This window comes from Martes martes (assembly GCF_963455335.1).
Source record: "Martes martes genome assembly, chromosome: 13".
Taxonomy (NCBI): domain Eukaryota; kingdom Metazoa; phylum Chordata; class Mammalia; order Carnivora; family Mustelidae; genus Martes; species Martes martes.
In genome coordinates this window covers 77,402,636-77,417,181 of record NC_137901.1, presented here as the reverse complement: position 1 = coordinate 77,417,181, position 14,546 = coordinate 77,402,636, and the positions used below count along the sequence as shown (strand labels likewise).

Genomic DNA, 14,546 nt, shown 5'->3' with positions numbered 1-14,546 from the left:
CAGGGCATGACCCACCACACGGGGCCCAACACTACTCCCCCTGCTTCTCCTCACCAACTGCTGAGGGAAGAGCAAAGCTCAGGCAGGGATCCCATCCCCAGGGGGCTTTCTACCTCAAGTAAGGGAACATCACTGAGTTACCTTCAATATGGTCCCCATGAGTCTGGGGAGGGTTTGGTCTCTCTTCTGGTACTCAGTTGTTACCTCAGACCGCCAAGAAAAGGAACTAGGCATGGGTGAAAATAATGGCAAACTTTATTGGCATAAATCACAGGAACTGACATGGGGAAAAGCCAGGTTAGAAGTTTACAGAGAAAAAAATAAAATAAAATCATCAAATAACCATTGACCCAGAGGGTGGACCCCAGAAACCCCATCCCCCTAGGGGAGGGGCCTGGGGCAGTTCCCTGTAAACAGAGCAATAAGGCCTATGGGTGGAAGTGGAGACATCAGACCTTCGGAGGGGCCTGGCTGACCTCCTCAGACCAGGGCTGCTCCCAGTCCTGCCTCAAAGGAGGGGACCCTCTTCTGAGACCCCCCCCCATGCTCAGCCTCTGCCGTGAGGCTAGTGGAGTGGTCTGCATCTTCCTCACTTTAGACCCCACGGGGGCCCCTTTCTGCTGACCCAGAACCCCAGGCTTGCCTGCTGCTGTTTCATCTGTGAGGGCCAGAGCTCTGGGGGTGTCCCACTACTTTAGCAGGATCCTATCCCACTGCCCCGAGTCCTATCAGGCCCCCCCTGCAACCACCTGGGCCCTTTTCCCCAAACCTCCAGTCTCCAGGGAGGGCAGGAAATTTGGGGAAGTGATGGGGCCAGTGGAATCAACAAGACCAGATACCAGCTTTCCTGAGGAGGCAGAAGAGCCACAGAGAAGCAGTGAGGAGGCCAAGATGTTTGCTGGGTTCTCTTTGTTGCCAAAAAGTTCACAGGGGAGCAAATGCTCCTGATGGCTTAGACAGGAATCAGCACCCCCAAAGTGTACTTTCCCCTTCTCTTCCCTCAGGAACAGGACAGATGAGGTTCAGAATTCTAGGCCCCCAAGGGCGAGACACCCTGAGGCCAGTTTCAGTTAAGAGCTTGCTGGCCCAGGTAGTATCCAGGAAGGGGTTTTAAAATACAGCAGTTTATAAAACAGTCCTGGTGAGCTGTGAAGTTAAGGAAGGGGAGTCACAGAGCTGCTCCCAGTTCACCTGCTTGTGCTAAGAAAAAATAAAATACAAATTGCTTTCCCACCCCAAGCCCTCAGTACAAGGCAAACCCCATACCACAGCCATCGACGCCAACCGGACCAGTGGCCATGGATGAGGAGAGTACAAAAGGGGACATCTTTAAAATCTCTTCAAAATCATGTTGTATAGAGAAGTAAAAGCAACTCAGACGATATGAATTCAAACCTCAGTGTAGAAATCTATCAAAGTCGGCACAGTGTCCAGGCACAGGGGGAATCTCCCCACCTCACGCCATCCCAGAGGCGGAGGAAGTGACTATAAAACATTATTGCTGGAGAGGCCTTTCTCAGTAGAACCAGAGCAGTTATGGGGGGAGGGGGGAGGGGTCTAGGCCTGGGGACACTGGAAGGGCAGGAGGAGCACAAGAAACCTTCCACGGCCCCTCGAACCTTTCCACCCTTGGACAGATGGATTTATGCTGGCATTGTCTGAAGGGAGCCAGAATCCCCCAATACTCTCAGGACAAGGATAATGAGGCCGGGATGGGGGCAGAAGGATAAAAAAAGACCCCATCTGACCCTGCCTGCCCTTCTCCCTTGTTCCACTGCCAAAGTATGAGTAAGAGACGGCTCCAGTGTGGGGTGCTGGCCAGGCCAGGCGGGGTCGTGGGGACACACACGGTGCAGGGTGGGGCCCTCCAGCCTCCACCTCTCGGGGAGCATGAAGAGCTGACGGCCTGGGGAGGGCTGCAGGAGGAGGAGGAAGGCCGTGGCTCTGGCAGGGGGGAAAGAAGAGCAGGCCCTCTCGCCATCCTGCACCAGCCGAGGACGCGCGTTCCAGTTTCAGTCGGCTTTGCCCCGTGACCCCTGGGCAAGGCCTCTGGGTCACAGTGGCAGTTGGGGAGGCTGGGCCGGGGCAGAGGGGCCAGGAAAGGCGCCTAGCAGAAGAGCTTGAGGAAGCAGTTCTGACAGTAAGGCTTGTCGTTCTGCTCCTTGAAGGTGCCCTTGTTGAGCTGCTTGAGGCAGAAGGCACAGACGAAGTGCTCAGGGTGGAACTTCTTAGCCATGGCGGTGATGCAGCGGCCCGTGATGGGCTTCTGGCAGCCGGAGCAGAGTGAGCCTCGCCGCTCGTGGTAGTGCACCTCACAGTAGGGCTGCCCGTCGTGCTCAAAGAAGCTGCCATTGACGAAGGGCGTGAAACACTCCTGCCAGGCAGAAGAGGGGGCAGGGCAGAGGTTGGGGGACTCAGGCTGGGGCTTGGGGCTGGGACAGCCACCACTAGGATGGGCAGCACACAGTCACGCTCGTGACTCCCGCTGGCTGAGCACTTCCTATGTGCCAAGTGCTGCACTAAACACTTACTGCATTCTCTCAACAGAGGCAACTGAGGCTTAGAAGTTCAGTTACTCGCCTGAGGTCACGCAGCTATTAAGCTGCACAGCCTGGATTCAAACAGAGGTCTGACTCCTAAGCAGGTGGCTGGAACATGTGCCCAGAAACCTGCATACTTGGGTATAAAAGGCACTGAGAAGTCCTGCAGTGAGCAGTTTCCCAAACGTATCTGGTCTGAGAGACCTTGTTGGATCCCTAACATCTGTGGACTCCCATTACCACCAGAATGCAGTTTGGAGACCACTGCCTGTTTCCACTGAAGCTGGTACAAGATTATTTCATTTCATTCTCACACGCCCTTCTGCTGAACATGACCAGTCCCAGGGCCATCGCACAGGACAAGGCTGGGGGATATTGTCTCCCTTCCTCTTGGTTTCTCCCAGCCTCATTGTGAGCCCCGGCCCAAGACCCTCTGAACTTGAAGAATTGCACCCCTACCTGCTCAACCCTTTAATAACCCCTGTGTTAGATCCAGAGAGCACAAGGGGGTAAGGGGTGCGGACCTTCTCTCCCAGCTCCCTCCAGATGAGGGGGGCTCCTTACCCGGCACACAAAGCATTCAGGATGCCAGAGAGTGTTGAGGGCCGAGATGTAGTTCTCCAGGATGGCTCGGGCACAGCCGCCACACTTGGGTGCGAACATGTCAAAGTAATCCTTCCGGCAGTAGGCCTTGCCGTCTTTCTCATGGAACCCTGAGAAACAGGGGTTGGGGGGACCAAGTGAGGGCCTCTAGAGATGGAATCATCCTGACTCTAACAGCAGCAAAGTCTTCTGCCCCTGCCTCCCAAGCGCTGGGGGGTAAGGGAGAAGGGAGGGGGAGGAGACCATCCAGCAAGGTGATCTGCCTGCTGTCGTACCTTCTGGACCAAAGAAGGCTCCACACTGGGCACAGAAGAAGTGCTCGGGGTGCCACGTCCGGTCAAGGGCTGTCACCACTTTCTGTGAGAGCAAAGTGTGGGATCAGAGCCCAGGTGCCAACCCACTGGACAGATCCCACAGCAGAGACCCACAGGCAGGACTGTCCTTCCCTCCCCCCACCCAGAGATCAAGTCTGTGCTCACTGTGCTCTGATTACCACCGGGAATTCCAGTTTAAGGAGGGATCTGACATGCCAGACATACTCTCTCCTGAATCTTGCCACGTGATTAAGGTTATTGGTTCTTCTTTTTTATTTTTTTTAAGATTTTACTTATTTATTTGACAGAGAGAGACACAGCAAGAGAGAGGGAACACAAGCAGGGGGAGTGGGAGAAGCAGGCTTCCCGCTGAACAGGAAGCCTGCTGCGGGGCTTGATTCCAGGACCCTGGCTGGGATCATGTCCTGAGCCGAGGCAGATGCTTAATGACTGAGACACCCAGGCACCCCAAGGTTATGGGTTCTATTCAGACTCCCATCTTGTAAGTGAGAAACAGGCTCCAAGGGGCTGTGCGTTTCTCTCCACATCACGCAGCCAGGAGAGGGAGAGAACTGGCACTCTACTATATTTATCAGGCCAGGGCTCCTAAGCCCTGGAGTGTATGCAGCAGAGAATCTAGGATGGGAGGTGGAAGGGAGGTAGAAGGGTCCCGAACCTAGCCTGGGTTTGAATCCCAAACCCCCCATTTCCTAGCTGTGTGAGCTCAAGCATGAGTGACCTCTCTTAGCATCAGATGGCAGCAGCAACAGGGAAGAACTGGGCAGTACACCTGCCCTCCCACCAGACCGCCCAGACTCACATCCAGGATGGGACCATTGCAGTAGTAGCAGCGTGGAGAGAAGAGGTTGTGATAGTCCTTTTCACAGTAGGGCTGTCCATCCCGCTCAAAGAAGTTCCGGGATCCGATCTCCTCTTGGCAATGGGTGCAGACGAAGTGCTCTGGGTGCCACGTCTTTCCCATGGCGGTCACGACCTGGGGAAAGGGGCAGAACGAGGCTCAGGCCCCTGGCCTGCCACGGAGCATCCCCCCGAGGGCCCAGGGGAACCAAGTTCCAGCCACCTGCAGCTCCCTCCCCTGCTCCTCTTCCCCCTCTATCACCTGCCCGGCGATGGGCTTCTTGCAGGCCCCGCAGACCCCTTTGGCAACCGTGGCGACCCCCAGTTTGTTCAGGTCAGACTGCAGGCTCCCCAGCATACTATCCAGCTGGCTCCCAGGCTTCGGGGGCCCCCCAGGGGGAGAGCTGCTCCCCGTCTTCCCCTGGGCCATGAACTGCAAAGACAGGGAGAGAGGCGGTCAGGACTTCCAGGATTGGGGAGGAGGCCTCGCAGCACCGCAGCACCAGGGGCTTTTCTCCCTCCTGGACAGAAGGACTGTCGGAGGCAAGCAGTACAACCTCGTCCAGGGCCCCCAGAGCCCCGAGCCCCGAGGGTGGGAGTGGCATCCACGAGATATCCTGGGAATCAGAGGGGCTTGCGGCACCCCACTGGCCTACAAAAGCCCAGAAAACAGGCAAGCAGGACCCTAGGCCCCCCCGGCCTCGGCACTGACCCCTCCCTCGTCCTGCCCTTCGGGACTGCTCTGCCTGTCGCTCGGAGGCCAGCCGGCCGCCCACGCTTCTCCATCCGCCATTTGTTCCAGGCCCTGGATCTTGGATAGGGGAGGAAACGAGGACAAGAAAATTGTTTTTAATTAAGGAAAGAAAGAAAGGGAGACCTCGTTAGGGAACATTTCACAAAAGGGAATCTGGGATGAAATAAGAGGATCGCACCCCACCCCCACCCCCGGCAATACCAGAATTAGGAGGAAAAGTCTAGAGAAAAATGACCCAGAGAGAGAGGCCCACGGAGAGATGAAGGAGGGGCAGAAGGTGAGCCAACTAAAGGCACAGACACAGGAAAGGAAGGTAACCGGGGCTGAGAGCACAGCGGCCTTCCAGGTACTGGCCTGGGGGCTGGAGGGGGAGGAGCGGGTTTGGTTTCCCTTCTGGGAATGACTTCCTCAGAGGAGCCTGAGGCAGGACCAAGGCAAATGGGGAAGGGGCAGGCAGAGAGAAGCCCCACTGGGAAGCAAGAGGACAGCTGACATCAAGGGGCTGGGAGCGCCAACAGCAGGTTGAGAGGGCCCAGGGTCAAGGCAAGGTCTAAGGAAGGACTGTGGTCCTGTCCTGACTCCTGCACGGAGGGCCAGAGAGCGGGGTGTGTGTGTCCGCAAGTGTGCAGTGCAGGAACACGGCAGCGGGACGGAGACAGGGAGGCCTGCCTGCATCGGAGGGAAGAGCGGGTCCTCGTCGGTCTGGCAGCCCACGGACCTCCAAGTGTGGGGTACAGGAGGGGGCGGGGTGGGGCCCTGCACACCCTCTTCCCGAAGCCCTGCCGCAGCACTCGGGACCCCAGGGGAACCTCGGGCAAGAGCGGAGGGCCCCAGGGAAGAGGGGTCGGGCAGGCTGGGCGAGGGACAAGGGCTACTGGCTGAGGCGTCTTTGTGCGGCTGGAGCAAAGAGACAGGAGGAGGAGGAGAAGCCAGAAGAGGGAAGGTTCTTCTTAGGGGAACGGGGGAGCCAGGAGGGAAGACGACCTGGGAAGAAGAAAGGAAGGAGAGAGATGAAGCAGAGCATAAGAGCAGGGAGCATGCCATCCCCAGGCTCCCCCTGGGCCTTCCCACCCTGGCACCGAGAGTGAGGCCAACCTCACACGGCCACAGGCTGCAGGACCCTCCCCCCACCCTCCCTTCCACACCACATCTCCCCTCCAGCCATCCTAGGCAAGAATCAGGATGCCTACTGGCCTGGCCCTGGCCCAGCCCCAGGCACCTCCTCGATACCTTCTCTACAAGCTGCCCCCCAGCCCGCCTCCCACGAGGCTGCACAGTGATGATGACGCCCTCGGTCAGCCAGTCCTCGGCAGAGACCCCCACTGCCCCCGCTGCCTCCTCTGCCTCCGGCTGGATGCCCAGCCGGCCCTGCAGCTCTTCGATGAGCCGCTCCTGGGATGGGGTCCTGCTCAGGGTGGCGGGGTCCAGCCGGCGGCGAGGGGAGGGCTCCCGGGACATGGGATGTGCGTGGCCCGTCTCCCGGCTCCTCCTGATCACAGAGCGGATCTGAGGGGGGAGGGGGAAGCTGTCACTGTCCCACTCTGGGCTCAGCCAAGGCTGCTCAGTCCACACTCAGGTGCCGCGGGCAGGAGAGGGCAGAACACAACTGCCAAAGAGGAGCTAAGCGGAGGTGAGGTGGAGGCGGGGGCAGAGGGTGAGGCGGAGGCAGGGGCAGAGAGGACTCCCTCCACCTGGCACTTCATCTCCAAGTCAGCAATGACCTTGGGCAAGACTTCACTTCCAGGGGTCTCAGCGTCTCCATCCTTGAAATGGGGTTAGAGTATTTTCTCGGCTGCCTTGTAGGGTTATTCCAAGATTACATTAAAGGATAAGGATGTAAGTGGTGCACGTTCCTGAAAAGGCATAAGACTCTTTCTTTTTTTGATCTGTAATAGAAAAATGTGATCTTTCCTGCCAGTACATCTTTTAATTAGTTTTTTTCCTGGTGTATATTATAACCTCACTTGGAATTGTTTGGGTTTTTTTGCTGTTGCTCTAGTCTGTTTTTGGAAAGGACATAAAATTTCCATTAAGCAAGAAGCCAGTAAGAACAGTAACATCAGCCACGGCTTATAGGGGACCACGTGCTGTGTTCTCAGCACTTTACAGACATTGCCTCATTTAGTCCTTGGACAAGTGGGGGGAAATGGTCTATTATAACCCCCATTTTCTTTTTCTTTTTTTTTTTTTAAGCAGCCTCCACACCCAACATGGGGCCCGAACTCATGGCCCTGAGATCGAGTCGCATGCTCTACTGAATGAGCCAGCGAGGCCCCCTTACTGTTACCCCCATTTTAAAGAAGAGAAGGCTGAGGCTGGTGGGGGTTTGCCCAAGGTCACACAGGGTAGCAAGTACCGGAAGCGTGGTTTGTATTCAGGACTATCTGGTTCCAAAGCCCATGCTTTTAACCATTTCGCACACATCATGTCAGGAGGTGAGCGGTAGCCCATCTAGAGGAAAGAGTCTTCAAACAAGCAAGAAGAGGGTTGTCACTAAGAGAATTTCCGGGGCCTGGAGGCTCCACTGGCCCCACAGAACCCACTCCTGGTCATCAGGGTCTGAGGCTGCGCGCTCTTGGGATCTGCTGCCCAAGCAGACATGCATGGAGTGGGAGGCCGCACGCGGTTAGCCAGGAGCGGCCCACACTTGGGCCAGCCGAGGGCCATGCCTAGCAGCCGTGCGAGCTTGCGCCTGCCTGGCCGGAGGCGGAAATCCTCTCAGCGGTGTTGGGCGTGTCTGTGACCATGGCAGGTGGAGGCTCCGGCTGTTCCCTCTGGGCTTGGGCAGCAGCTTCGGTGGTGCCTTCCGGCCGCCTGAGGGTCTCGGGTCCCTGGGTTGGCCTGACCAGGCTTCCCCTCATGGGTGTCTGTCCACCTAACTGCTCCTCATCAACTGGGGCCGGGCGGCTGCTTTCCGGCTCCCCTGGCTCTGGCTTTGCCCTCTGCTTCCGCTGTCCACGTTCCTTTGTGAGACTCCATGTATCTGGGAACATAGCCTGACGGTCCACGGCCACGACAGCTGGCTCAGTTACTTCCGGGAAGCTGGGTGTGGCTCCGTGGGGGATCTCAGGCCTGCGCGCCTCCAAAGCCCACGGATGCTCACGAGCGGCAGCCATGGCTTCCTCTGGGTACAAAGGGTTGGCCAACAGCCTGTGGGGGTCTCCAGGCTCCTGGGGACCTGCGCGCCCGGCCTGGCAGGGTGGTGTGTGGCAAGGGGGCGCCCTGGAAACCTCACTTGTGAGGCTTGGTAGGTCTCTCCAAACCTGAGCCTGGTCCTCTGCACCAAATGGCCCCAGAGGGCCCTCCACAGAGGGAGACCTTGCGTTGGGAGTGTCAGGTGTCACCTGGAGGGCAGCCACGGGAGGTCGAAGGCCCTGCCCATTATTGGGGTCCTCCAAGCAGAGGACCTCCTGGGAGGCAGCGGGACCTCCAGAGGCAAGCTTAGGAGTGGATGGTAAGAATAGAGAGGGCCCAGGAGGGGGAGGAGAAGGGGAAGGTATGTGGCGTGGGGATGGAGCCGGTTTGGGCAGCAGCCCCAGGGAGCTCAAGGCCACAGCAGAAGAGCTGGTCTGGAAGAGGAGAAAGACAAAAGGCAGAAAGGAGAGGAGAGAGAGATGGGGGAGGTGAGGAGAGGTGCTCTCTGCAAGGGGTGGGCTTGGCCTGAAGGTACTGAGAGCCACCAACTACAATGACCAATACCAGACCGAGGTGGCTGAGAAGCTGAAGCTCGAGGATCGGCCTGAGAAAGACTCAGACCCCAAAAAGGTCTTCCTGGGCTCCACATCCCCGGCCCCCATCAAACCCAGGCAGCAGAAAGCCACCACTGAGCCATGCCTGCAGGGCCACCCTAGTCAGAGCAGGGACAAGGGAGAAAAGGCTCCAGAGGGTGGACCATAGAGACCAATGACCAGGAAGGTCAGCCCAAGCCCAAACGAAGGAGAGTCAGCCACAGGCAGAGGCTCTGCTTCCTCCAAACCTGGCTCAACCTGGCTGTCTCTCCCAGACAATCCTAGCCTTCTTGCATCCCCCAAGACCTTCATCTCAGAGCACAGCTAGAACCAGTGCAGCTGCTTGTGGGTACCACGACGCTGGCTGGCTGTCTCAGAAAGTAAAAACTGGGGCACCTGGGTGGCTCAGTCGGTTAAGCGTCCGACTCCTGATTTCGGATTGGGTCATGATCTCAGGGTCCTGGGATCGAGCCCCACATCAGGCTCCCGCTCAGCGAAAAGTCTACTTGAAAAATGTCTTTCTCTCTCACTCTGCCCCTCCCCCTGTTCATACTCATACCCCCTCAAATAATCTTAAGGAAAAAAAAAAGTAAAAACAGTTTAAAGGGGTGGTAGTGCAGGGCTCCCCAAGGCCAACACCAAAGTCCAAGGGACTTGTTCCTGATGGTGGCCACTCACCACCCACAACCAATGGCACGTGAGGGTCACAAGCCCAGGAAGCTCCCATCCCCCACCATGAACCCCCCAGCTGGAGGGACTCTTTGTACCCCCTCAGGGCCAAGAACACTCAGGAGGCTTGCTCCCCTTCTCAGATTCCCTACTTCATGCCCCAAAGGTCCCAGGCAGACCCACGTGGAAGGGTGAAGTTAGCAAGTGCTGGAGATCAGGCAGTATGAATCCCCACCGAGGCACCGCGCCTTCTAAATGACACATCCCAGGTCTGGCAGGCCTGGGAGGCCCAGGATGGGAGGGGAAAGGATGCCTCCTGCAGGACCAGCCTAGGAGCCTGAAGGGTTTTAGGTCTCCCACAGACAACCTGTGGGGACTCGGGCCTGTGGAGGGCAGGGGGAAGGATGGAGGGAGGCTGGTAAAGGAGACCTGTGCATTTGGAGCCAGAGGCAGAAGGAAGAGGGAGGTGTTGAGGACAGCCAGCCAGCGTGGGAGACGGGGCTCCAGAACAAATGACCTCTCAGGCACAGGATCCCAGTCCCACACGGCCCAGCAGAGAATGCCCTCCCCCACCAAGAGCAACCATCAACACAGAACCCTTTGTCCCAGCCTCCTGATCCCCTCGCCTGGGTGGCTGGGAGCTGGGAACAACCCAAGAAGAAGGAATTTCCCCACTAAGTGCTTCTCTGCCTTCATCGGCTGTGAGGCAGCCCCATCCCCGTGAAGCCTGGTATGACCCTCCCTCCCCAGCATCCTGGTGAGGTCAGAGCACTGCAGGGTCCCTGGCTCAGGGCGAGGCACCCAAACACTGAGGGCCCGCACTCCAACTACTCACACCGAGGTAGAGGAGAAGAAGAATGAGGGGGCAGGGAAGAAGAGGGGTCTCAGGGCACCTTGAAATCCGAAAGGGAGGCCATCAGCTCGTCCAGCTCCCTGGTGGCAGAGGAGGCTGAGATGCGTGTCTGCTGCTGGCTGGAGGTGACTCGCTGAGGGCTGCTCATCTCGCCCTGGTTCACAGTGATGGCAGGGCTGCGGGGCGGGCACGCCATCAGCAGGGACCCCAGAGGCCAGCTCCGTGTCCCCCCAGATCGGCCCTCTCCTCTCCAGGGTCTCAACATCTCAGCTCTCACACTGGGGTCCTCCCGCCCGACTCTGGAGAAACCCAGCAGCGCCCAGTCTCAGCCACGGGGACAGAGCTGAGGTGAGCTGCTGGCATGGGACAAGAGGGCAGTTCGACCGGCCCCTTCCTCAGGAGGACATCTGTGGCCCTCCGTGCCTGAGTTCAAGCTCACCTGTTAAACAAGCCCAAGCACCGGGTGTACCCCCACAACACCGTACAGCCCTATGAGACTGCCCCAACGACACAGCGACACCGAGCAGGGCTGACATTTAGTAACAAGCCACATGCACCACGTGCTCTGAGCCAGAAACCACTCCAGACACTTTATGTGGATTTTTGGGTTTCATCCCATCAAGGCAGGTGGTCTTACTCGCCATTATCCTATATCCCTTCATCCCATTTTACAGACAGGGAAACTAAGGCTTGAGAGACAACACTTAGTAAGGACAGAGCCGAGACCCGAGCCCTAACACTGTGGCTCCGAAGCCCGTGCGGACAGCCACTAAGCTGGTGGCCTCCCCAGGGCCTGGTCTAGGGCCCGGCATTCTCGCAGAGGGAATGGGGGACAACTGGGCCAAGCTGACGGACACCGAAGCACAGCACTGGCTGGGCGAGACCACCCCTGCCCAGGAGAGCCCACCGATACTCACACGGGGCTGGGCACGGAGCTCTCAAGTTCATCCAAGAGACTCTCCACACTGGGCCGCACATCCTCCAGGCCACGGCCCCCATTCCGCTTGGGCTTCTCTTTCGTCAGGGGTCCAGCTTTGCCCCCCAGTGGGCTGTTATTCTCCGGGATGCCATAGTGGGGGCTCAGAGCCCCAGGCAGTGGCGGGCTTGAGTTGGCCTCATCTTGGAAGAGCGAGAGGGAAAGGCTGCTCAGCCCTGACCCCTCTGGGGATCCAAAGGCCAGCAGGTGGCCCCCGGGGGCCCAGGGGGCCAGTCCTACCTGCAGGGAAGCCCGGGGGGTTATGCTGCACCGCATTCAGCTCCAGCAGCAGGCGGTCAAGTTCAGAAAGGTTGCTGCCCAGGGAGGAGCTCATCACAGTGGGTGAAGGCTCGGCCGACTTCTGCTTGTTGGGGAAACTGAGAGGCAGAGGGGAGGCCACTATGAGAGGCGCCCCCAGCTCTGGCGGCCTCAAGACCTCCGGGAGAAGAAGGTAGAGTGGGTATGAAGTCTCCCCCAGCAAGAGATGGGACAGTGGGGAAGGGATGTGGTGAGAAGAGGGGAGGAAGGAAGTCTTGCCTCAGTTCCTCAACGACACAGTTGACGTGACAACCCAACCCTGCTACTGTGTGGCGGTAGCAGCGCGAAGGCCACCCGGCCAGCCTAAGGCAGTACGAGCTGGCCAGGAGCCTCGGGGCCTTGTCCGGGCTGCTGCCAGGCCTGATCCCTGGCCCCAGACCTCCCAGGCAGGAGGGGAAGGGGCTCATGGAGGGCTGCGTCAGTACCTGTAGACGTGCTCTTCCTCACCGGCTCGGGAACATGGGGGGCCGGCGCCGTCCTGGGGCACGGAGGCGCTGGAAGTTTTGGCACTGGAGCCACACACAGGTGACGGGGACTGAGGCTGCAGGGAACAGAATGCTCAGAGCCTCCCCCGAGGAGGTGGAAAAGGAACAACCCGAGTCACCCCCAGGAGGCTCCTGCTCACAGACAGTCTCACCAGGGAATTTCCACACTCCCGCTGGGGGACAGGTGATTAACACTTGGTCACTTGCCCCCTCACGTGGCCTCTGGGAGACCCGGCCGTTTCCAGGCCTCTCTCCTTATTGCCCTGATCCCATCCCTCCCCGGGTTCCCCAAGCTTCTGCCAGGCAAGCTCCTACTGCCCCAAAGCCTTGGACTGTCTTCCCAGCCCCCGTCCCCACCTTACCTGCTGGTGGATGAATCGGGAGGCACTGGGCTCCCACTGGTCTAAGGGGTCAAGGATCGTGCCATTGAGGGCCTCACTGGACGGAGGTGGCGGGACAGGGGGCGGCACGGCAATCTCCTGGTATGTGTGGTTTCCAGTTGGGTACGAGTAGGGGGTCTCCTCCGACAAGAACACGGGCCGTTTGGAGATGTGGGAGGTGGTGGATTCCAAGTCGGCCAGCAGGGCGTCTGCAGAGAGAACACGCCAAGAGCTGTTAGGAACCAGGGATCCTGGCAACATGCTATCCAGTGGCAGTGCCCTCCCTGCCCGCTGCACCCAAGACCTAATGACTTCTAAGGGCACCTGCCCCACCCCTGGGAGAAATAACCAGCCTCGGGGCAGGAAGCCAGCAGACCAGACCAGCCTGGCAAAGAACCAGCTTCTGAAACTGACCTCTTTTCCCCAGCCCAAGGCTGAAGGTGCTTGGAGGCTCCTAGGCTGCCCCTGGGGCTCTCCTACCTCTGGCGCCCAGGCACCTGCATTCCCTGCCGACAGGGCTGTGCGGCTGGCTGGCTGGAAGTCAGAAATGCCTGCCTGGAACTCGGCACTCTGACTCCACAGGGCAAGGCGGGGAGAATGGGCGGGAGGGGCCCCACGTCACGGGGAGGGGCCCAGGCAGTGCCAGGTCCCACTGAAATTCCAGGAGCTTGGGCTTTCTCAGCAATGCACCCCCTCCACCTGGAGTGCTCTCCAGGGTATGGTACCTGCCCCTCTGCCGAGTCAGAAGCAAAACCCCAGGCTCCCTACTCCTCCGAGACCCTGGGCTATAGGCGGAGGTTCGAGGTTGGTGGGGAGGTGGGGGCTGGGTGGAGGCTGGCGCAGGGTTCCCCACCCCCTCAGCCGAGCAGGGGGCAGGACTGCTCTGTAGGCTGTTTCTGCGGAAGCCTGGCAAGCCGCCTGGCCCCAGAGGCTCCAGGGCCCCGCTACTCTGCTTATAACAGCAGAAGGGAGCCGAATCAAGTGTAAGCTTCCATTACCCTGGCACCAGGCGGCCAACTGGGGGGCCGTGGTTCTCCCCTAGCAGGAGGGGCAGGCATAGGAACTGCTGACAACCCCTCAACTTCAATCCCCCCTCCTGAGACCCGCAACAGCCCCCCAGCCCAGAGAGCCTGGCCCCAACACCACACCCTCATTCTTACCATATTCAAGGACTTGCTCACCCTCACTCTCTTGCTGACCTGCTGGGGGCCAGGAAGGGTCAGTCCCCCGCCCTTAGGATATTATGTATCAGAAAGCAATGGCTGGATCTACTGCCAATCACTAGTAACGGGCACCACGCTAGGCACTGCGTGGTATGGGGGCTCTCTGTGAACCCTAATACCAGATAAAACTGGAATTCTGATCCTACATTTACAGGCAGGGAAAGGGGCTTCAAGAGGTAGTGGAAGCTGCCCAGATAACAAAGCCAGTGAAAGAAAGGACTGTGTGGCTCTTCGGTAGCCCCAAGCCCCCAAAATCTGGCCTGGAAGAGTCTGCTGAGATCACGACATGATGCTGTATTTCAATGGTACAACTTCTTGAGTGCCGGTGCCCAGGCTGATCCTTCCTTATGGCCCTGTCCCCAACCCTACCCCAGCTCGGTAGAGGGAACCAAGGGGGTCCCACACCTCCCAGCTGCCTGCCCTGCCCTTCTACCCCCAAGGGTGGCCACACCTACCCCCAGCTCTTACCCAGCTGGTCAGAGGGGGAGCTTGTGACAAGGCCCAGGACCCTGGGGCCAGCAGCTTGGCACAAGGGTCTCCTGACTCCCGAGGAAAGTCAGTTCCTGCAGCCCCCCGCCCCGCGAGATCCCCTAAATAAGTCTGGCTTCCTGTCTCTAGCAAAGCAGAACTAGAGGCAGTCAGTGCGTGCCTAGGTAATGACAGAAAAGGAACTGGGGTCCGGGGCCGAACTCAGTGGCCTCTGAACGGCCGCCACCTGCTGTCGTGGCTTCGCACAGCATCCCTGCTTGCCCTGGGCCCAGTTCAGCAGGGGCAGGGTCTCCCCTTTTCCATCAAAGGCACAGCCAGCTGGAAAACCCTACAGGGCTCCCCAGAGCCGGCACCAT

At 58.8% G+C, this 14,546-nt stretch overlaps 1 protein-coding gene across 3 annotated transcripts in view; it reads right to left on the bottom strand.

The window, feature by feature from the left end:
• Positions 1-237: 237 nt before the first annotated feature.
• PXN (paxillin) overlaps positions 238-14,546 on the bottom strand; it is a 46,671-nt gene continuing 32,362 nt past the window's right edge. Inside the window, exons 2-15 of one of the 3 annotated variants that reach the window (XM_080821806.1) lie at positions 12,461-12,687; positions 12,039-12,154; positions 11,536-11,672; positions 11,237-11,438; positions 10,360-10,495; positions 7,766-8,638; positions 6,300-6,575; positions 5,739-6,053; positions 5,028-5,126; positions 4,578-4,748; positions 4,278-4,451; positions 3,419-3,500; positions 3,105-3,253; positions 893-2,374 (exon numbers count right to left, since the gene is read on the bottom strand). In XM_080821806.1, the coding sequence (XP_080677932.1) occupies positions 2,108-2,374; positions 3,105-3,253; positions 3,419-3,500; positions 4,278-4,451; positions 4,578-4,748; positions 5,028-5,126; positions 5,739-6,053; positions 6,300-6,575; positions 7,766-8,638; positions 10,360-10,495; positions 11,237-11,438; positions 11,536-11,672; positions 12,039-12,154; positions 12,461-12,687 (3,224 nt within the window). In that variant the 3' untranslated portion in view covers positions 893-2,107. Of the gene's footprint in view, positions 2,375-3,104; positions 3,254-3,418; positions 3,501-4,277; positions 4,452-4,577; positions 4,749-5,027; positions 5,127-5,738; positions 6,054-6,299; positions 6,576-7,765; positions 8,639-10,359; positions 10,496-11,236; positions 11,439-11,535; positions 11,673-12,038; positions 12,155-12,460; positions 12,688-14,546 lie in introns of all 3 variants that reach the window. The other 2 variants (XM_080821804.1, XM_080821805.1) reach the window with 2 other exon arrangements.